The 23835-nt window shown below is 44.1% G+C and overlaps 2 protein-coding genes across 9 annotated transcripts in view; one reads left to right on the top strand and one right to left on the bottom strand.

Annotated features, from left to right (window-relative positions):
- vash1 (vasohibin 1) overlaps window positions 1-23835 on the bottom strand; it is a 69830-nt gene that overhangs the window by 21940 nt on the left and 24055 nt on the right. Inside the window, exons 4-6 of the mRNA XM_068038459.1 lie at window positions 10838-10912; window positions 1159-1540; window positions 470-585 (exon numbers count right to left, since the gene is read on the bottom strand). Coding sequence (XP_067894560.1) covers window positions 470-585; window positions 1159-1540; window positions 10838-10912 — 573 coding nt within the window. The remainder of the gene's footprint in view (window positions 1-469; window positions 586-1158; window positions 1541-10837; window positions 10913-23835) is intronic.
- The window catches only part of LOC137373545 (craniofacial development protein 2-like), a 99819-nt gene that overhangs the window by 53964 nt on the left and 22020 nt on the right, over window positions 1-23835 (top strand). The gene's annotated exons all lie outside the window — the stretch shown is intronic.

The following is a 23835-nucleotide window of genomic DNA, read 5'->3' as shown; positions in this document are numbered from 1 at the left end:
GCCTGTTTCAGTGCTGTATCTCTAAATAAAAATAAATAAATAAATCTCTCTACCTTGTTCATAAGCAACACAAGTTTGATTAACTGGCATTGGGCTAGAATTGTAACATCTGTGCCAAGTTGAAAGTTGTATAGAATATTCTGTGCTGTTAACTATTGTATTTCTTCTACACCTGTATGATGATGGACTAACAGGTGACTGATGTAGACTTGTGAACAACAAGTAAATACATGGACAATTTGTGAAAAAAAGAATTGTCATGGAAACAAAATGTTCTTCACTCTGTTAGAGTGACCCAAAAGGCCAACGCACAGAATGTGTTTGATCAGGAGTACAGAGACATGTCTTAAAATGCCTGAGGACATAGGTTGTAATAATGCGGATTGTGAGGTTCTTGGAGATTGCATTTAATTCAGGAATTAATTGGACCGGCCTGTTCCGCTGCAGCTAGTCTATTGAGGGCTCCTACCGTCTCTCACTGCGGCCATTCCTGCGATGTGGGCTTGACTGACTGCGGTGGGGTGATGATGAGTCCTTCTTCCTCTCGCGGGTAGGAGATGATGGCACAGCTGCTCCTTTCACAACCTGCAGCAGTTGGGAGGAAAAAAAACCAATTGTTTGCACAAAGGAACTGGCTCATTGATTTTCCAGTCTGATCTGAAGGAGGAACTTCACACCATTGTAAAATCCAGCAGTAATCACGTGACATTTATTTTTTTCAACCCCGCCCCCCCCCCCCACAACATCCCTCACCGCACTACATGCACACCAATAACTTCTTGTTTTGGCTGCCTCCTCTCAGCTTCATCTTCTTCCCAATCCACTAAACATGCCCTATAGGGACAAATGTCTTCAACTGTGAAACCAAACCAATAAACAGCTAAAAAGCACTGTATAGTTTTTCAGAACTTATTCTTTCTCTGTTAGCATTAATCAGCTTCTCCAGAGCTGTGCGTTATTCCCTGACCACTTGCAGGTTGGGAATCCACTCCTTCTTTCCTACAATGATGCACTCTAATACCTTAAGGAGATTACTTTACTCTGCTTCTAAACCATGATGTAACCAGAATTCCAGGGCAGGTTAGAGAAAGCATCACACCCAGTAACCTCAGCCACCACAAAATCAGAGTGGCCAGGGAGTCTCAGCCATTCCATTACCTTTAGCCGCATGTCCCGGGTGTGCCTCTCCAGCTCCTTCCGCAGTTCCTCACGGCTCAGCTTCTCTATGTCAAGGACTGAATGCTTCCACTCAATCTGCTCTACACTGTGGGGGTCATGGGACACATACTGTCCAATTTTGACTTTCTTCAGTGTGTGCCAGCATTTTTTGTAGGAGCTCTCAAATTCTAAGATGAGGTCAATTAAAGTCCTGCACACTGGGGGTTTGAACATCAGGTCCTCGCGCCGACTCATGCCCAGCGTTCCGAACCGTCCAGCGTAATGGATTCCGAGCACTATGTGGCGGAAGTAATTCCCTGAGAATTGAGTTTTGAAGCTGATGGGGAATCTCTCTACTCCAGGCATACTGTTAGTGAGGTAACTGACCACAAACATGAAGGAAAAATACATGATCGTGTCCTGAAACTCCAGTGTAGGCCCAGAGAGTTACAGGACAATAAGAACATATGAAATAGGAGCAGGAATAGGCCATATGGCACTCTGAGCTTGCTTTGCTATTTAACAAGATCATGGTTGAACTTCTACATCGACTCCACTTTCACACCCTATCCCCATATCCTTGAATCCCTTAGTGCCCAAAAATCTATCGATCTCAGTTTTGAATATACTCAATGACTAGTTACTAAGAGATTTTAGCAGAGGCCTGAAGCCAGATCTCCCATCAGTTGTGGGGGGTAAAGGTGGTTTAAAACAAAACTTTTTTGGGAAGGTGGCTATTTTAAAGCTGGAGTCCTTCTCAATCCTCAGCTCCACCACTGACTGAAGTGGCTAGTGAAAATCATGCTTGAATCAATCACCTGGAGATGTGCGTGACATCTGGGTGATGCACCCTCAGATTTTGTTATTTTTTGCACCAGAGAGCACCAGGTTTCTGATGGTGCGGCCATGAATGAGACATTGCTGGAGGTTGGGGGGGAGCTGTCTGCCAGTGGAGTCAAAATGATTGAAACATCTTAAAATACTTTGCGCGTCAGGATCCCATAGTCAACAGTGAGCCCTTAATTTTAAATTTTTGGTGGCAGTAAGAATGTTTCCCAGGGTACTGGAGAACTCCTAGCACTTCTTTAAACAGTGCCATGGGATCTAATGTTAATATGAACAACGTACGTCAGCCAAGAGCGACGTCTCAATTCATTCCATCTTCACTGCCTCCGGAAAATCCTTGGCATCAGGTGGCAGGACCATATCTCCCACACTGGAGTCCTCAAGGCAGCCAACATCCCCAGCATATATACCCTACTAAGCCAGCGGCGCCTGAGATGGCTTGGCCATGTCAGCCTCATGGAAGATGGCAGGATCCCCAAAGACACATTGTACAGCGAGCTCGTCACTGGTATCAAACCCACCGGCCGTCCTTGCCTCCGCTTTAAAGATGTCTGCAAACGCGACATGAAGTCCTGTGACATTGATTACAAGTCGTGGGAGTAAGTTGCCAGCGATCGCCAGAGCTGGCGGGCAACCATAAAGGCGGGGCTAAAACGTGGCGAGTCGAAAGACTTAGCAGTTGGCAGGAAAAAAGACAGAAGCGCAAGGAGAGAGCCGACTGTGTAACATCCACGACAACCAATTTTATCTGCAGCACCTGTGGAAGACTCTGTCACTCTAGAATTGGCCTTTATAGCCACTCCAGGCGCTGCTTCACAAACCACTGACCACCTCCAGGTGCTTACCCATTGTCTCTCGAGACAAGGAGGCCAAAGAAGAAGATTAACATTAGTAAGGTTTATTAATAGTAGTAAGGCTTATTAGTATTGGTAAAGCTTTATTAGCAGTAATTAATAGCCTTACGAACAGATAAAGGAATGGCAGGGCTGTTCAAACCTCTAGAGTGCACATCTGTGCTATGTGGGAGCTCCAGGATCCTTTGCGTATCCTGGATAACCATATGTGCAGGAATTGTTGTCAGCTGCAGCAGCTTGAGCTTCAGGTTTCAGAACCTGAGCAGCAGCTGGCGACACTGTGGTGCATTAGAGAGGATGAGAGCTTTGTGGATAGCATGTTTATTGATGTGGTCATCCTGCAGCTTTAAGAGTGTGCAGGAAGAGAAGGAATGGGTGACCACCAAGTCAAGAAGAAACAGGTAGGTAGTGCAGGAGACCCCTGAATGCATCTCACTCTGCAACCGGTATTCAATTCTGAATAATGAGGAAAGTGATGGTTCATCTGGGGCCAGAGCCAAAGCCATGGCACCACAGATGGCTCAGCTGCACAGGAGGGCACAAAGAATACTGGAAGAGTGATAGTGATAGGAGATTTGATAATCGGGGGAACAGATAGGGGTTTCTGTGGCTGCAGACGTGAATCCAGGACGGTGTGTTGCCTCCCTGGTGCTTGGGTCAAGGATGTCAATGAACGGCTGCAGAGCACCCTGAGGGGGGAGGGTGAACAGCCAGCAGTTGTGGTTCACATTGGTACCAATGACATAAGTAGGAAGAGGGATGTGGTCCTGCAGCAAGGGTTTAGTGAGTTAGGTAAGAAATTAGCAAGCAGGACCTCAAAAGTAGTCATCGCTGGATTACTCTCAATACCACGTGCAAGTGAGTATAAAAATAGAAAGATAGTGCAGAAAAGATGGTGCAGGAGTGAGGGCTTTAGATTCCTGTGACACTGGGACCAGTTCTGGAGAAGGTGGGACCTGTACCGGCCAGCCAGGATGCACCTGAACAGAGCTGGGTCGAATTTCCTTGTGGGGTGATTTGCTAGTGCGATTCGGGAGGGTTTAAACCAACTTAGCAGTGGTGTGGGAACCAGGAGGAAATGTCAGAGAGGAACACCAAGGTGCACAGAATACTGGCACAGATAGATAGCCCTAGAGTAGAGAATCGTAAGTTATTAGGTGGGGCGGGGGGGGGGGGGGGGGGGGTGTTGTGGTAAGGGAGAAAGTAATAAAGTTTAAATCAGGGTTAGTGTGCATGTATGTGAATGCACGGAGTATTGTTAATAAGACTGGTGAGATACAGGTGCAGATTGACATGTGGAAATATGATGTTGTGGCTATAACAGAGACCTGGCTCAAAGAAGGGCAAGACTGGGTGTTAAATATTCCTGGATACTAGGTGTTCATGAAAGATAGGAAAGGGGAAAAAAGGGGGAGGGATGGCGGTATTGCTTAAGGAGAACATTGCAGTGCTGGAGAGAGAGGATATCCCAGAGGGGTTGAGGACAGAATCTATTTGGCTAGAGTTAAGGAACAAAAAAGGTGCAACTACATTGCTCGTTGTTGTCTATAGGCCACCAGTTAATGGGAAGGACGTGGAGGAACAAATCTGCAAGGAAATTACAGAGCAGGGCAAAAATTATAGGGTAGTTATAATGGGGGATTTTAATTATCCAAACATAGACTGGGATAATAGGGCAGTGAGAGGCAAGAGTTCCTAGAGTATGTTCAGGAAAGTTTTCTACAGCAGTATGTTTCTAGTCCAATGAGAAAGGAGGCACTGCTAGACCTGGTTCTTGGGAATGAGGTGGACCAAGTATCAGTAGAACATTTAGGGGACAGTGATCATTGTATCATATGGTTTAGGCTGACTATGGAAAAGAACAATCCAGAGTAAGAATAACTAACTGGTGGAAAGCTAACTTCAATGGGTTAAGAACAGATTTGGGACGAATAAATTGGAGTCAAAGGTGGGCAGGAAAAACAGTAGCTGATCAATGGGCCACCTTCAAAGAAGCTTGGGCACAAGGTATGTTCCCTTGAAGGGGAAAGGTAGGGTAAACAAATCCAGAACTCCCTGGATGACAAAAGAGATAGAGATTAAGATAAAGAAGAAAATGTGTGCTTATGACAGATGCCAGGTAGAGAATACTACTGAGAACCAGGCTAAATATAGAAGGTTCAGAGGGGAAGTGAAAAAACAAATAAGAGAAGCAAAGAGAGAATGAACAGAGACTACCAGCTAACATAAAAGGGACTCCCAAAGCTTTCTATCAACATATAAATAGTAAAAGGGTGGTAAAAGGAAGAGTGGAGCAGATTAGAGACCAACAGAGGATTTGCACCTGGAGGCAGAGAGCATAACTGAGGTATTAAATGAATACTTTGCATCGATCTTTACGAAGGAAGATGTAACCCAGGGAATGGTAAAAGAGGCGGTAATTCAGACTCTAGAGTTAGGATGGTGCTTCTATATTTTTCGTTAAGTATTATTTTTGAGGACTCATGTATTTTTGGATTATTGACATTGTTTTATTTGGGAAAACTGAAAAAGGATTCCATGGATGATTTTTTTTCACTGGGGTCATTGAAAGGACACTGTGAGGTCTTGTTTGAAGACAACATTTACTGGAAGTCACCTGTCTTCAGATAGATACCCAGCAGGGGCTTTTTGACTTGGGTAGATGTTTACACAGAAGTGACAGGTCAAGATTTATAGGGGTCAGGAGGCTTAACTCTTGAGATGTTGTTTTTGATTTTGCTTTGGACAGTGTGTTGGGGTGTGAACTGTTTTGAAGGTAGTTGGAGAAAACCAGACAAGAGAGCAGTTACAATCAGCACCCTCTTCGAGCTCTTTGAGAACTTCCTGAGAATCAAGAGTAAGAAATAGAGAAACTGATGCTGCATTTCTCCTGAAAAGACTGCCAAACTGATCCTGAACATCGCTTGAAAAGAACTGCTGTAGAAAGATCCCAGTGACTGCCATCTACGCGTATTTGGGACAAAGCAAAAAGGGACAACTGACATTTTTCCATATCTTCTCTTTTTTCAAAAATTAGCAAGTATTTGGCCAAAGTATTCTTTTTTGCCTTTTTTTTTGTAACAGAGCTCGAAAGAGGAAATCTCTATTTTTCGGTTAACACGTGTGCATGTGTGTGAGGTGCTAAGGTGAAAGGGAACTTTCATATTTCAATCTGTGTGTTAATGTTTTTCTTCATGACTGCTTAAGTCGTGTTTTATAATAAACTGATAATTTTATTGTTTATTAAAGAAACCTGGTTGATGTATGTTATTCTGGGATAAAGAGTAGATTGACCACAGCGGTAACTGGGTAAACATTTAAAAATATGTTGTGACATGTGGAGAAGTGGAACTAGAAAGACAGTGCACTCCTCCCACCTCAATTGTAACACTAGATGGGCTTAAAATTGATAATGATGAGGTGTTGGATCGGCTGTCTGTACTTAAAGTGGATAAGGCACCAGGACTGGATGAGATGCATCCAAGGATACTGAGGGAAGTGAGAGTGGAAATTGCAGAGGCACTGGCCATAAATTTTCTGTCTTCTTTAGACTCGGGGGAGGTGCCAAAGGACTGGAAAATTGCAAACGTTACACCCTTGTTCAAAAAAGGTGTAAAGATAACCCCAGCAACTACAGGCCAGTCAGTTTAACTTTGGCGCTGGGGAAATTTCTAGAAAGATTAATTCGGGACAAAATTGATTGTCACATGGACAAATGTAGGTTAATTACAACCATAGAGCCATAGAAAAAGTACAGCACAGAAGGAGGCCATTCAGCCCATCGTGTCCGCGCCGGCCTAATAAACTAGCCACCCAATCTAATTCCACCTTCCAGCACCTGGTCTATAGCCCTGCAGGTTACAGCACCTCGTGTGCATGTCCAGGTACCTTTTAAAAGAATTGAGGGTCTCTGCCTCCACCACCATTCTTGGCAGCGAATTCCAAACACTCACCACCCTCTGGGTGAAAAAGTTTCCCCTCAGGTCCCCTCTAATCCTTCTACCAATCATCTTAAATCTCTGTCCCCTGGTCCCTCTGTCCCCCACCAGGGGAAACAGGTCCTTCCTGTCCACTCTATCTATGCCCATCATAATTTTGTACACCTCAATCAAGTCACCCCTCAGCCAGGGAAAACAACCCTAGCCTATCCAATCTTTCGTCATAGCTGCAACCTTCAAGCCCTAGCAACATTCTTGTAAATCTCCTCTGTACTCTCTCCAGAGCAATTATGTCCTTCCTGTAATGTGGTGAACAGAACTGCATGCAATACTCCAGTCGTGGCCGAACCAGCATTTATTTTATACAGTTCCAGCATTACATCCCTGCTTTTGTATCTTATACTTTGGCTAATAAAGGAAAGCATTCCATATGCCTTCTTCTCCACTCTATCCACCTGTCCTGCCATCTTCAGGGACCTGCAGATATGCACTCCAAGGTCTCTCACTTCCTCTACCCCTCTCAATATCTTCCCGTTTATTGTGTATTCCCTTGCTTTATTTGCCCTCCTCAAATGCAATACCTCACACTTCTCTGGATTGAATTCTATTTGCCACTTTTCCGCCCACTCAACCAAACCATTGATATCATCTGGAGTCCAGATGATATCCTCCTCACTATCAACTACACGGCGAATTTTTGTGTCATCAGCAAATTTCCCAATCATGCCTCCCACATGTAAGTCCAAATCATTAATATATACCACAAACAGCAAGGGACCCAACACTGAGCCCTGTGGAAAGCCACTGGAAACAGCTTTCCATTCGCAAAAATATCTGTCGACTACCCTTTGTTTCCTGTTCCTGAGCCAATTCTGGATCCAATCTGCCACCTTCCCCTGTATCCCATGGGCTTTCATTTTACTGACCAGTCTGCCATGTGGGACCTTGTCAAATGCCTTACTAAAATCCATGTAAACCACATCCACTGCACTATCCTCATCAATCCTCCTTGTTACTTCCTCAAAAAACTCAACTAAGTTAGTAAGACATGACCTTCCCTTAACAAATCCATGCTGACTATCCCTGATCAATCCGTGCCTTTCTAAGTGACAGTTTATCCTATCCCTCAGAATAGATTCTAACAATTTACCCACCACTGAGGTCAGACTGATCGGCCTATAATTATTTGGCCTATCCCTCGCACCTTTTTAAACAATGGTACAACATTTGCAGATCTCCAATCATCTGGTACCTCACCTATATCTACTGAGGATTTGAAGATGATCCTCAGAGCATCCGCTATTTCCTCTCTGGCTTCCTTTAACAGCCTGGGGTCATTTGGCCCTGGTGATTTATCCACTTTCAAGGATGTCAGATCCTCTAGTACTTCCTCTCTCATTATGCTTATCGTATCCAATATTTCACACTCCACTTTAACTACAATGTCTGCATCAACCGTCTCCTTTGTGAAGACAGAGACAAAAAACTCATTAAGAACCTTGCCCACATCTTCTGCTTCTACGCATAAGTCCCACCCTTTCCTTAGTTATCCTCTTGCTCTTAATGTACTGACAAAAATTTAAAAAGGTGGGACCTGTACAAGCCGGACGGTCTACACCTGAACAGGACTGGGACGAATATCCTTGCAGGAAGCTTTGCTCGTACTGTTGGGGATGGTTTAAACTACACAGGTAGGGGGATGAGAACCTGAGGGCAGTTTCAGATAGGACAAATTCAGGGCCAGGAACAGGAGGCAAAAATTAGCACGTGACTCTGACAGACAGAAGAAGCAAAGATTAAAAGGTGGGCAGCACAGGAACTTGGCAGTGTTAAAAGGTATTTATTTAAATGCAAGGAATATAGCAAATAAAGCTGATGAGCTGAGGGCACAGATAGACACATGGCAGCATGATATTGGAAACTTGGCTTAAAGAGGGACAAAAATGGCAGCTCAACATCCCTGGATATAGAGTTTTCAGACAGGATGGAGAGGGAGATAAAAAAGGAGGGAGTGTAGCATTATTGGTTAAAGAACCAATTACAGCTGTGAGGAGATGATATGCTAAATGAATCATCAAATGAGTTGATAGTGAAGAGGATAGCTGTAGACCATGATATCAATGGTTTGGTTGAGTGGGCGGAAAAGTGGCAAATGGAATTCAATCCGAAGAAGTGTGAGGTAATGCATTTAAGGAGGGCAAATAAAGTAAGGGAATACACAATAAATGGGAGGATACTGAGATGAGTAGAGGAAGTGAGGGACCATGGAGTGCATGTCCACAGGTCCCTGAAGGTGGCAGAACAGGTAGATAGAGTGGTGAAGAAGACATATGAAATGCTTCCTTTATTGGCCGAGGTATAGAATACAAAAGCAGAGATGTGATGCTGGCACTGTATAAAACACTGGTTAGGCAAAAGCTGGAGTACATTACAGGAAGGGCATAATTCCTCTGGAAAGAGTACAGAGGAGATCCTATCAACACCATGTGGCCATAATCCTTCACTTTTGCAGTGATGGGTGCCAAGATGTAGCATTAGAAAGGAGAAACGAGGTGCACAAAGGATTAGAAGAGACAGATATTACGAGAGTAAGAAATGCTAAGGTATGACATTGGAAATACAGGTTTTCAGTGCATGTATGTGAACGTATAATTTGTGATAAATAAGGTTGGTGAGCTGCAAGTGCAGATAGCCACTAGGGGAAACAGGTCCTTCCTGTCTATCTAGGCCCCTCATAATTTTGTACACCTCAATTAAGTCATCCCTCAGCCTCCTCTGTTCCAAGGAAAACAACCCTAGCCGATCCAATCTTTCCAATTTCCAAGCCCTGGCAACGTTCTTTTTAAAACCCTCTCCCACAACACAAGCATACCGCCTCAAGAGGACATTGGTCCTGGTCCTATTGAGGTGCAACCCATCTGGTTTGTACAGGTCCCACCTTCCCAAGAACCGGTCCCAGTATCCCTGGAATCTAAAGCCCTCTGTCCTGCAAAAGTGAAGGATTATAGCCACTTGGTGTTAATGGGATTTAAGATGTACTGTCTCAAGCAATTACTCCATTCAGATGAGAAAAGCTGAAGTTTGATTCCCACTTTCTGTGGAATTAGATAATCTCAACTGGTGCAGGAGGATGGGTGCTACAGTGACCCCTGGGACATGGATGGGAAATTGAGCCTGGGTTTCTGACAGATAGCTAGTGAGTTCTACTAAATACACAAGTGTGGACATTGGGTGAGGACAGGACTGGGTTTGGCTGTGATAGCCTCCACTTTATATTTCGGATCACATGAGGCAATGGCTTGGCAACTGGGTGCCTGTACCTACTGAAATCTATCGCAAACAAAAGTCTGTAACATCAGAAGAGCAATGGAGATAACTGAAGAGGAAATAAAGCGCTATTTAAAAACACACACACACATACACGCGCACACACACACACCATTAGAGAGTCGAGAGTCAAGGGCAGGCCAACAGCCAAATGAGCCCCAGGTAGGGGGCAGAACATTTCACATACAAGAAGGGTTGCCACCCCTCTCAAATTGATCTCCAGGACATTGCTGTGAGCTGCCCAGGGGAAAATTCAAAGCGCATTTTCATTTTCTTTGACCATTTTTACTTGTTAGTTAGGAACAAAATCTGTTTGATTGATAGTCAACAATGAGCCTATGAAAAGTGGAGGACCATGGCAATGAATCTGTTGGATGTCCAATAGGGCAGTGCAGTTTAAGGCAAGGGGTCGTGCAATGAAATCTCCAGGAAATCATCCAGAGTTAGTAACCTTATACTCAAGACAAAACTAAAATAACTACCACATACCACAGCTTACTTCTGAGGGCCCAGAAAACCATCACTGTTTGTATATTCAGCAGCTAGGACTGGGTGGCTGGAACTCCCTTTCTAATTTCCTCCTGCAGTATTTGCCTTCACTAGAATTGTGTCTAGAGTTGCACTAGGTCACTCAATGTCCTGCCTGCCCACGTGCAGGCAGCAAATTCTAATTTTCTGCAGCTTATTTTTCCGGTTTGTCTATAAAAAGGATACATCCCGAGGATCACAGCTTCCAAGCATTTTATTGGTAGAGATTCGCGAATCATTTCTCGTGCGAGATCCATCAGGCTGTAAAACAAGACGCAAAAAAAGGAAAAGAAAGATTGCAAAATCAGTTTAATACTTTAAAGTGACCCTATTTGGGGGCTGACTTCAGTTTATCTGTAAATTCAATTTATCTCAATTTTCTGCCACTAAAGTCTCTGGCCTTGCATTCTTGAGACGCAGAAGGCAATGAAATTCAGTGCTATTCCCTCTTCTTCTAGCAAAAGAAGGCAAGGAAATTGATTTAGAGAGACAGGACTACTCTTGCCAGAAGTGAATTAAGCCACATTAGAATCATAGGCCTCATCAAGCTGTGTTGCAGCTTTGCCAATTCTGACTGTAGCTGGGAAGTTGGATCTTAATATAAAAAAAAGGCAGGCAAGCATGTTCATGTGCAAAAGCATCAGTAATTCTGGAGTCACTCACACTAAGATTTGAATTGGTACTGCTTTCTTTCATTCTGCTTGGTACATAAAGGGTTAAAACAAACAACTTACAGTAATGCCTAACGTGATACAATTATGCAACACTTAGAGGGTTTGCCCTGACCGGGATGGCTAGATGTTGAGTAAGAGGGTGAGAAGGAGAAGAGCAGTGACTGACTGAGATTGCTTTAATTAGCAGGACATTCAAAGCCATCCTGGATCATGAACACTGAAAGGGCAAATGTAAACATTGGCATCCTGAGGCCTGAGAGATTGAAATTCCTAAACTTGAATCTCGTTAGAAGGTACCAGAGAATACACTGAGGCAGTCATGTGACTATCTGTCCATTTTTTGTGAAAGCTGGGAGTTTTCCTTTGACAAGGCAGACAAGCCACTGACTCAGATGGTGCAGAAACAGAAGGGCCGGCGCTCTCTCTCTCTCTAGAAGGCCTGCTGGGGTGTGCAAAGCCTAGCTGCCAGTTGCTAGATCCAAGACAAAGTCACCAGGGGAAGAAAGCCACCTACAGGTCTGCCTCCAAAAAAACCCTGAGCCAGGTGGGCCAGCCACAAGTGCACTTCTGCCAGACAAAGACATCAAGAACACAACTGGAGCCGGAAGACAATGGACCCACCCCCCAATTCCACAGATGTGTATTAATTTTTATTTGTTCTGGACTCTAATCCAACCACAAATCTACTCCTCACTCTGTAACCTATTTGTGTGTGTGTGATTCTTGTGTGAGTGTGTGCGTGAATGTGTGGCATATTTTATTATTTTATTTAGATAGGGTTTAGATTGTTAAGTATAAGAAGCTCACCTCTTTCTTGCTTAAACTCAAGGAAACCTGTCCAATTGGTTCTTTTATGATCGTAAACAAAGGTAAAACACTCACTGAAGTGATAAGCACAATCCCTGCTTTAGAAAGGAATAAACCCTATTCCAGTCAAATAAGAGGAAGGACACAGGGGAGCCTGTGACACTCCCCACCCCTCCCCCTTCACCTGGCCGTAACAACCTGAACAGCGCAACTGAGTCTTGAACAATAATTAAGTCCAAAAGTTCAAAGAGGTGGATTTTAAGGGGCTTAAAGGATGAGATGGAGGTATAACAGTGAAGATGTTGGGAGGGAATTCCAGAGCATGGGGTTTGGGGCTGAAGGCACAGCCACCAATGGTGGAGTGATGAAAGCTTAGTCTTGAGCAGAGAGAGACCAGGGGAGTAGAAAAAGGCTACAGTGTGAAGCTTAGTCTCAATAGTTCAGCCTGGAGATGCACCTGGCCTAGAATTATATTTATAGCATTAAAATTATGGAGTTGCTGTGTTTGTCTTTATTAAAATTTTGAGAAAATTGTTTTAGTTTAATATTGCTGAACTCAGCAATGTGCAATAAAGGTGTTCCTGGGTGCCTATGCGCAGGAAGAAGTGTCTGCAGCTGAAGATTTCTGAGCTTGATGCCCTTGTCATATACAGCAGGACAACCTTGCATTTCAGTGCTCTTCATCCAATTTCTAATTTCTTTGCCTTGCCTCCAGTCTAATTCATTCTTTTTCAGGACCTCAAAATTTATGCAACTTCCCTCGGTCTTCCCTTCCTCTCAAGACATATATATAAGCTTTGAAAGCCAAAGCTTATTATCACACAACCACTTACTACTTGATTGATCCTGTCTTCTTATTTGGCAACCTGTACAGTGGGCTTTTTTTTTTAGAGATACAGCACTGAAACAGGCCCTTCGGCCCACCGAGTCTGTGCCGACCATCAACCACCCATTTATACTAATCCTACACTAATCCCATATTCCTACCACATCCCCACCTGTCCCTATATTCCCCTACCACCTACCTATACTAGGGGCAATTTATAATGGCCAATTTACCTACCAACCTGCAAGTCTTTTGGCTTGTGGGAGGAAACCGGAGCACCCGGAGGAAACCCACGCAGACACAGGGAGAACTTGCAAACTCCACACAGGCAGTACCCAGAATTGAACCCGGGTTGCTGGAGCTGTGAGGCTGCGGTGCTAACCACTGCGCCACTGTGCCGCCCTATTTCTCTATTAACAGGCTAATAGTTGGGATAGACTGCCCTAAATAAGGTAGGATTCCTAGCCTCTGAGCTGCTCTTGTAGCCACGGTATTTATATGGCTACTCCAGTTCAGTTTCTGGTTAATGATAACCCCCAGGATGTTTATAGTGGGGGATTCAGCAATCTTAATGTCATTAAATATCAAAAAGAGATGGTCATTGACTGGCACTTGTGTGGTGCAAATGTTATTTGTCACTTACAAGCTCAAGCAAGCCTGGATATTGCTGCATTTCTACACGGACTGCTTCAGCATCTGAGGAGTCGCGAATGGTGCTGAACATTGTGCAATGTTCTGACCTTATGATTGAAGGAAGGTCATTAGCGAAGCAGCTGAAGATGGTTGGGCTTAGGACATTACCCTGAGGAACCCCTGCAGTGATGACCTGGGAGTAAGATGATTGACCTCCAACAACCACAACCATCTTCTTTTGTGCTAGGTACGACTCCAACCAGTTTCCCCCTGATTCCCATTGACTCCAGTTTTGCTCCTTGATGCCACACTCAGTCAAATGCTGCCTTGATGTCAAGGGCAGTCACTCTCACCTCACCTCTTGAGTCCACGTTTAAACCAAGGCTGTAATGAGTTCAGGAGTTGAGTGGCCCTGGCGAAACCCAAACTGAGCGTCACTGAGCAGCTTATTGCTCAGCAAGTGCCGCTTGATGGCACTGTCAACGACACCTTCCCGCACTTTACTGATGTTTGAGAGTAGACTGATAGGGCGGTAATTGGCCGGATTTGTCCTGCTTTTTGTGTACAGCACATACCTAGGCAGTTTTCCACATTTCCAGGTAGATGCCAGTGTTGTACCTATACTTGAGCAGCTTGGCTAGGGGCGCGGCAAGTTCTGGAGCACAGTTCTTCAGTTACTATTGCCAGAATGTTGTCAGGGCCCATAGCCTTTGCAGTATCCAGTGCCTTCAGTCGTTTCTTGATATCATCGGGAGTGCTGAAGACTGGCATCTGCGATGCTGGGGACTTCAGGAGGAGGCCGAGATGGATCATCCACTCGACACTTCTGGCTGAAGATTGTTGCAAATACTTCAGCCTTATCTTTTGCACTGATGTGCTGGGCTCCCCCATCATGGAGGATGGGGATATTTGTGGAGCAACCTCCTCCAATTAGTTGTTTAATTGTCCACCACCATTTAAGACTGGATGTGGCAGGATTGCAGAGCTTAGATCTGGTTATGGGATTGCTTAGCTCTGTCTATCACATGCTGCTTACGCAGTTTGGCATGCAAGTAGTCCTGGGTTGTAGCTTCACCAAGTTGACACCTCATTTTGAGGTATGCCTGGTGCTGCTCCTGGCATCCCCTCCTGCACTCTTCATTGAACCAGGATTGATCCCCCGGCTTGATGGTAATGGTAGAGTGAGGTATATGCCGGGAAATCAGTGTTGAGTCAGTGTGGAACTGAAAAACTTTGTAGGTTATACCATTCCCTTCTCTTCCCTGACGTTAGTAAACCACTTGGGATTTAACAACTATCCAGAGTTCATGGTCATTTTTCTGATACCAACTTGCAAATTACCAGACTTATTAAATTTCACAATTTCCCATGACGAAGTTTAGAACTCTGACCTCTAGGTTGCTAGTCCTGTATAACAACCATTACTGTATCCTTTCCTTTCCTCTTAACAGGAATAGTGACCACACGGGACCAAAGGGAGCAGGAGACGAGATTATAAGATCATATTTTGGGTCATTTGTGGCACATTTCTAAGTTTAATGTTTTACGACGTTAAAGGCATGAGATAAATGCATTGATGTTGTCTGAGTCTGAAAGGTTTTCAGTTGTAACAGTGTTCCAAACACCATCCCATTATAATGTTCAGTTATAATACTTTCACTTGCATCCCGTCCCCATAAGGCTCGGTTAGAATTGAGATGGTCTGTGGTAATTTTTCATCTTACAATTCCTGTAGCACACTCTGTTGCACACCCCACCCCATTAAATGGTTCTCATTTATATCCCACCATAGGAATAAGGCAGTTCTAATGAAAGGTCTGCGTGGGTTTTCTCCGGGTGCTCCGGTTTCCTCCCACAAGCCAAAAGACTTGCAAGTTGGTAGGTAAATTGGCCATTATAAATTGCCCCTAGTATAGGTAGGTGGTAGGGAAATATAGGGATAGGTGGGGATGTGGTAGGAATATGGGATTAGTGTAGGATTAGTATAAATGGGTGGTTGATGGTCGGCACAGACTCGGTGGGCCGAAGGGCCTGTTTCAGTGCTGTATCTCTAAACTAAACTAAACTAATCCTGAAACGTTAACTCTGTTTCTCTCTCCACAGATGCTACCAGACATGCTGAGCATTTCCAGCACTTTCTGTTCTTATTTTATATTTCCAGTATCCGCAATATTTTGCTTTTATTATATAAGAATAAGGTTATTAGTTACAACAACTTGTACTTATACGGCACCTTTAACATAAGCTTAGTCAAAAGAAGTAGATTTTAAGGAGTGTTTTAAAGGAGGAGAGAGAGAGATAGAAAGGCAGAGATATTTTGGGAAGGAATTCCAGAGCTTAGGGCCTAGGTTAACTCAAGGCACAGCCACTGGTGCAGCAATTAAAATTGGGGATGCACAAAAGGCCGGAATTAGAGGAGCAAAGATATCTCGGAGGCTTGTAGGGTTGGAGGAAATTACAGAGAGAGGGAAAGACAAGGCCTTGGAGGAATTTGAAAACAAGGATAATATGGCTGAGGGACGAAATGAGGACTTTGCATCTGTCTTTACGAAGGAAGAAGATGCTTCTCAAGTCATGATGAAAGAGGAGTTAGTTGAGACACTGGATGAGCTGAAAATTGATAAAGAGGAGGTATTAAATAGGCTGGCTGTACTTAAAGTTGATAAGTCACTAGGATTGGATGAGATGCATCCAAGAATACTTCGAGAAGCAAGGGTGGGAACTGCAGAAGCACTAGCCATAATCTTCCAATCTTCCTTAGATACAGGGGTGGTGCCAGTGGACTGGAGAATTGCAAATAGAATCATAGAAAGTTTACGGCACAGAAAGAGGCCACTTGGCCCATTCTGTCTCCGCCGGCCAAAAAACAAGTCACCCAGCCTAATCCCACCTTCCAGTTTACAGCACTTGAGGTGCATATCCAGACACCTTTTAAATGAGTTGAGTGTTTCTGCCTTTATGACCCTTTCAGGCAGTGAGTTCCAGAACCTCCCCCCCCCACGACGCTCTAGGTGAAAAAATGTTTCCTCATCTCCCCTCTAATCGTTCTACCAATCACTTTAAATCTATGCCCCCTAGTCACTGCCCTCTCTGCTAAGATAAATAGGCCCTTCACATCGACTCTATCCAGGCCCCTCACAATTTTGTACATTTCAATCAGATCTCTCCTCAGCCTTCTCTGTTCCAGGGAGAACAACCCCAGCCAATCTAATCTTTCCTCATAGCTGCATTTTTCCAGTCCCAGCAACATCCTCGTAAATTCCTCTGTACCCTCTCCAATGCAATTACATCCTTTCTGTTGATTAGAATCCAGGACTGGCATGTTCCTGTGAGGAAGAAGGATAAGTTTGGCAAGTTTCGGGAACCTTGGGTAACGAGGGATATTGTGAGCCTAGTCAAAAAGAAAAAGGAAGCATTCATAAGGGCTGGAAGGCTGGGAACAGACAAAGCCCTTGAGGAATATAGGCAGGAACTTAAGCAAGAAGTCAGGAGGGCTAAAAGGGTCATGAAAAGTCTTTGGCAAACAGAATTAAGGAGAATCCTAAGGCTTTGTATACGTATATAAAGAGCAAGAGGGTAACCAGGGAAAGGGTTGGGCCACTCAAGGACAGAGGAGGGAATCTATGTGTGGAGCCAGAGGAAATGGGTGAGGTACTAAATGAGTACTTTGCGTCAGTATTCACCAAAGAGAAAGACTTGGTGGATGATGAGTCTAGGGAAGGGAGTGTAGATAGTCTGGGTCATGTCGTTATCAAAAAGGAGGTGCTGGGCGTCTTACAAAGCATTAAGGTAGATAAGTCCCCAGGGCCTGATGGGATCTACCCCAGAATACTGAGAGAGGAAAGAGAAGAAATTGCTGGGGCCTTGACAGAAATCTTTGTATCCTCATTGGCTACAGGTGAGGTCCCAGAGGACTGGAGAATAGCCAATGTTGTTCCTTTGTTTAAGAAGGGTAGCAAGGATAATCCAGGAAATTATAGGCCGATGAGCCTTACGTCAGTGGTAGGGAAATTATTAGAGAGGATTCTTCGGGACAGGATTTACTCCCATTTGGAAACAAATGAACTTATTAGCGAGAGGCAGCATGGTTTTGTGAAGGGGAAGTCGTGTCTCACTAATTTGATTGAGTTTTTTGAGGAAGTGATGAAGATGATTGCTGAAGGAAGGGCAGTGCATGTTGTCAATATGGACTTCAGTAAAGCCTTTCACAAGGTCCCTCATGGCAGATGGGTACAAAAGGTGAAGTCACACAGGATCAAAGGTGAGATGAATACAGAACTGGCTCGGTCATAGAAGACAGAGGGTAGCAGTGGAAGGGTGCTTTTCGGAATGGAGGGCTGTGACTAGTGGTGTTCCGCAGGGATCAGTGCTGGGACCTTTGCTGTTTGTAGTATATATAAATGATTTGGAGAAAAATGTAGCTGGTCCGATTATTAAGTTTGTGGACAACACAAAGGTTGGTGGAGTTGCGGATAGTGTTGAGGATTGCCAGAGGATACAGCAGGATATAGATCGGTTGGAGATTTGGGCGGAGAAATGTCAGATGGAGTTTAATCTGGACAAATGTGAGGTAATGCATTTTGGAAGATCTAATACAGGTGGGAAGTATACAGTAAATGTCAGAACCCTTAGGAGTATTGACAGGCAGAGAGATCTGGGCGTACAGGTCCACAGGTCACTGAAAGTAGCAACGCAGGTGGATAAGGTAGTCAAGAAGGCATACGGCATGCTTGCCTTCATCGGTCGGGGCATAGAGTATAAAAATTGGCAAGTCATGCTGCAGCTGTACAGAACTTTAGTCAGGCCACACTTAGAATATTGCGTGCAATTCTGGTTGCCACACTACCAGAAGGATGTGGAGGCTTTGGAGAGGGTACAGAAGAGGTTTACCAGGATGTTGCCTGGTCTGGAGGGCATTAGCTATGAGGAGAGGTTGGATAAACTCGGATTGTTTTCACCGGAACGATGGAGGTGGAGGGGCGACTTGATAGAGGTTTACAAAGTAATGAGCGGCATGGACAGAGTGGATAGTCAGAAGCTTTTTCCCAGGGTGGAAGAGTCAGTTACTAGGGGACATAGGTTTAAGATGCGAGGGGCAAAGTTTAGAGGGGATGTGCGAGGCAAGTTCTTTACACAGAGGGTGGTGTGTGCCTGGAGGTTGCTGCCGGGGGAGGTGGTGGAAGCAGGTACGATAGCGACGTTTAAGAGGCATCTTGACAAATACATGAATAGGATGGGAATAGAGGGATACGGTCCTTTTGCATATTAACAGATAGTAATTGAAAGGACAAAGGGGCTATTCCCTGCTCCAATTTAACCCACAATTTGATCACCAGGTATTGTGCGTAGAAGAGACATTCCAAGGTATATTAGGACAAGACAATCCACAAGGGCCAGGACTAGTTAGGTGAGCTGGTCACATGACTAACTGGCTATTGCAGGTTTTTTTGAACTTGACACAGAGAATTTGAACTCAGAAAACTCTTGGCTCCTGAACTGAAGCAGACCTCCTCTCCTCCTGTCTGCTCCCATCTCTTTCTCACCAGCTTTGGATCCATTAAAGACCCATGAACCGCAAGAGAGAAATTTCTCCCACAGTGAACAAGGTTTAAGAAGAATACTGGGCCCCAAAGAAAAGCAAGAATTACCTACAAGCAAGAACTACCTACAAAAGGACTTTACAGTGATTCGAAGCACAGTAACAAGAAACTCTTCAGATATTGCCTCAAACCTCTCCACTTTATTTTTCTTCTGCTCTTTTCTGTCCCTATCTGCATATGTGTATCACGTATGCATGCTAGTGTGGGTGCATCATGTATCCGTAGGTGTTAACCAAATTAGAGTTTTAATAAATTTCACTTTTCTTCTTTAAACCTAAGAAAGACTGTTTTTGCTCATTTCTTTGCCTTATAATTGGAAAGTGATGAACAAGGATTCACCAAGGGGCAGCTCAAAACACGGTATGTTTAAAATTAAATCCTGTTACAGTAAGACCATATGAAGGCTGAAAGGGACCCCTAGACACCTTTCTCATCTGGTCGTAACACAGGCTTGTCAGCAAAGTTAGAGCCCATGGAATACAAGGGACAGTAGCAGTATGGATACAAAATTGGGTGAGGAACAGGAAACAGCGAGTAGTGGTAAACAGTTGTTTTTCAGACTGGAGGAAGGTATATAGTGGGGTTCCCCAGGTATTGGTGCTTGACCCCTGCTGTTCTTGATATATATTAATGACCTTGACTTGGGAATACAGGGCACAAATTCAAAAATGACACAAAACATGGAAGCATTGCGAACTGTGAGGAGGATAGTGATAAACTTCAAGAGGACATAGACAGGCTGGTGGAATGGGCAGACAAGAGGCGGATAAAATTTAAAGAAGAAAAGTGTGAACTAATTCATTTTGGTAGGAAAAACGAGGAGCAGCAATAAACATTAAAGGGTACAGTTCTAAAGTGGGTGTAGGAGCAGAAGGACCTGGGGTATATGTGCACAAATCATTGAAGGTTGCAGGGCAGGTTGAGAAAGTGGTTAATAAAGCATATGGGATACTGGGTTTTATAAATAGGGGCATAGAGTACCAAAGTAAGGAAGTTGTGATAAACCTCTATAAAACACTGGTTTGGTCTCAACTGGAGTACTGTGTCCAGTTCTGCGCACCACACTTTAGGAAGGATATTAAGGCATTAGAGAAGGTGCAGTAAAGATTCACAAGAATGGTTCCAGGGATGAGGAACTTCAGTTACAAGGATAGACTGAAACAAAAAGAGGGTGTATGATGCATGTCAGGTGAATTCTTCTGTGAGAACCAGACCTTATACAATAAGTTGGGAGGAGAGGTGAAGATGAAAGTAAGACTGGCAAAGAGAGAATATGAGAATAGAATGGCAGTCAACATAAAAGGGAACCCAAAAATCTTCTACCGGCATTTAAATAGGAAGCAGGTAGTAAGAGGTGGCTTGGGGCCTATTAGGGAAAGAGAGGGTAATATGTGCCTAGAGGCGCAGGGCTAGGATAATATACTTAATGAGTACTCTGAATGAGTAATCATTCAACAAGTGGAATCTGACAAAATAACAGTAGAAGCGGAGACAGTAGAGGCAATGGATAGAGTTAAAATTGAAAGAGGTGAGGTACTAAAAAGGCTGGCTATGCTTGGGGTAGATAAGTCGCCTGGTTCAGATCGCATGCACCTCAGGTTGCTAAAGGAAGCGGGAGTGGAGATAACGGAAGGGCTTGCCATAAACTTTCAATCTTCTCTGGTTATGCGAGAAGATTGGACAGTGGTAAATGTGATTCAAGAAAGGGTGTAAGGACAGTCCTAGCAACTACAAGCCAGTTAGTTTAACATCAGTGGTGGATCAAGGTTTTAGAAAAAATCTGGGGAAAAAAAATCTGGGGGCGGCACAGTGGCGCAGTGGTTAGCACCGCAGCCTCACAGCTCCAGCGACCTGGGTTCAATTCTGGGTACTGCCTGTGTGGAGTTTGCAAGTTCTCCCTGTGTCTGCGTGGGTTTTCTCCGGGTGCTCCGGTTTCCTCCCACAGCCAAAAGACTTGCAGGTTGATAGGTAAATTGGCCATTATAAATTGCCCCTAGTATAGGTAGCTGGTAGGGAAATATAGGGACAGGTGGGGATGTGGTAGGAATATGGGATTAGTGTAGGATTAGTATAAATGGGTGGTTGATGGTCGGCACAGACTCAGTGGGCCGAAGGGCCTGTTTCAGTGCTGTATCTCTAAACTAAAAAAAAAGACACTTGGAGAGATTCGAGTCAATTAAGGAGATCAGTACAGATTTGTTAAAGGCAAATCAAGCTTGATTAATCTCATTGAATTCTTTGATGAAGCAATAGAGAAGGGGCGGCACAGTGGTTAGCACCGTAGCCTCACAGCTCCAGCGACCCGGGTTCAATTCTGGGTACTGCCTGTGTGGAGTTTGCAAGTTCTCCCTGTGTCTGCGTGGGTTTCCTCCGGGTGCTCCGGTTTCCTCCCACATGCCAAATACCTGCAGGTTGATAGGTAAATTGGCCATTATAAATTGCCCCTAGTATAGGTAGGTGGTAGGGAAATATAGGGACAGGTGGGGATGTGGTAGGGATATAGGATTAGTATAAATGGATGGTTGATGGTCGGCACAGACTCGGTGGGCCGAAGGGCCTCTTTCAGTGCTGTATCTCTAAATTAAATTTAAAAATTAAGAATGTTGATGAAGGGAATGTGGTGGATGTTGTTTATATGGATTTTAAGAAAGTGTTTGATAAGGTACCACATAAAAGCCTGGTTAACAAAACTGAGGCTCATGGAATTGAAGGGTCAGTGTCCAATTAGATTTTAAAAAATGGCTTAAGGACACAAAACAGTGAGTTGTAGTAAATGGTTGTTTTTCAGATTGGAGAATTGTAGATTGTGGTGTTCCCCACGGTTCAGTGTTGGGACCACTGCTTTTTTTGCTATATATAAATGACTTGGATCTTGGAATGCAGAGTAAAATCTCAAAATTTGCCAATGTTACCAAACTTGGAGGTGTGGGAAACAGTGAGCATGATATGAACTGCAAAATTAGAGCCCATGGGATAAAAGGGTCAGTAGCACTATGGATACAAAATTGGGTGAGGGACAGGAAACAGCCAGTAGTGGTAAACAGTTGCTTTTCAGACTGCAGGAAGATATATAGTGGGGTTCCCCAGGTATTGGTTAGCAGAATGGACAGAGAGGTAGCAGATGGAATTTAATACAGTCAAGCGTGAGGCGATGCTTCTTGACGGAAGGAATAGGGAGAAGCAATACATACTTATTGACACACTTCTATAGAGCGTGCAGGAACAGAAGGACCTGGGGGTTCATGTGCATCAATCTTTGAAGGTGGCAGGACATATTGAGAGAATCCTGATGAAAGATCACGGACCTGAAACGTTAACTCTGCTTCTCTCTCCACAGATGCTGCCAGACCTGCTGAGTATTTCCAGCACTTTTTGTTTTTATTTCAGATTTCCAGCATCTGCAGTACCTTGCTTTTATTATATTGACAGAGTGGTTAGTAAAGCATATGGGATCTTGGGCTTTATAAATAGAGGCATTGAGTACAAAAACAGTGCAGTTATGCTGAACCTTTATAAAGCTCTGATTAAGCCCCAACTGGACTATTATATCTAGTTCTCATCATCACACTTAAGGAAGGATGTGAAGGTCCTTGAGAGGGTGCAGAAGAGATTTATCAGAATGGTTCCAGGGATGAGGGAATTTAGTTACAAGGTTAGGTTGGAAAAGCTGGGGTTGTTTTCCTTAGAAGAAAGGAGATTGAAGTGCACAAGATTTTGACAGGCTCAGATACATAAGACAAAGAAAAACGGTTCCCATTAACTAATGGTACAAGGACAATGGGGATACACATTGAAAGGGGAATAGAATATAAAAGTAAGGAAGTTTTGCTACAGTTGTACAGGGCATTGGTGAAACTATATCTGGAGTACTGTGTACAGTTTTGGTCTCCTTACTCAAGAAAATATATGATTGTACTATTGCTGAAAATAGAGACATGTTATCGAAGCTTTTGGTCTTGCACTCATCAGGATAATCGCAAGAATACCTAATGTAAGGGAAAATAATAATTTATACTGCATGAGAAGAGAGTGCTGACTGGTTGGCAAGTGAACTCTGATTGGTTGAGGTGTTGCCATGGCAAATGCACCAGTTTACGGTGACTGACAGTTAACTGCCAAGCTTTGTTTAAAATTTAAACCAGGCAGTTTGACTCTGATTGGACAAGGCATTGCCCTGAGGAATGAACCAGCGAATGGGAGTGGATGCTGGATTATTGAATATTTTTAAGGCTAAGTTAGATAGATTCTTGATTGACAAAGAAGTCAAAGGTTATAGCAGGTAGAAGGGAAAGTAGAGTTGAGGCCACAATCAGATCAGCCAAGATCTTATCAAATGGAGGAGCAGGCTCGAGGGACCTACTCCTGCTCCCAATTTGTATGTTGGTATGAAAGTTTTGGGCAAGAGATGCAGGGGGAATATGACAGAGAACTTTTTATGCAATGGGAGGTAATGACCTGGAACCTGTTGCCCACAAGGGTGGTGGAAGCGAAGAAAAATCAATGACCTCCAAAAGAAACTGGATGGCCACTTGAGGAAATAAACTTGCAGGGCTATGGGGATTGAGTGGGGGCGTGGAACTGACTGGACAGCTCTGTGGAGGGCCGGCATGGACTCAATGGGCTGAATAGCTTCCTTCTCTGCCG

This window comes from Heterodontus francisci, chromosome 9 (assembly GCF_036365525.1).
Source record: "Heterodontus francisci isolate sHetFra1 chromosome 9, sHetFra1.hap1, whole genome shotgun sequence".
NCBI lineage: Eukaryota > Metazoa > Chordata > Chondrichthyes > Heterodontiformes > Heterodontidae > Heterodontus > Heterodontus francisci.
This window is presented reverse-complemented; position numbering and strand designations above follow the sequence as displayed.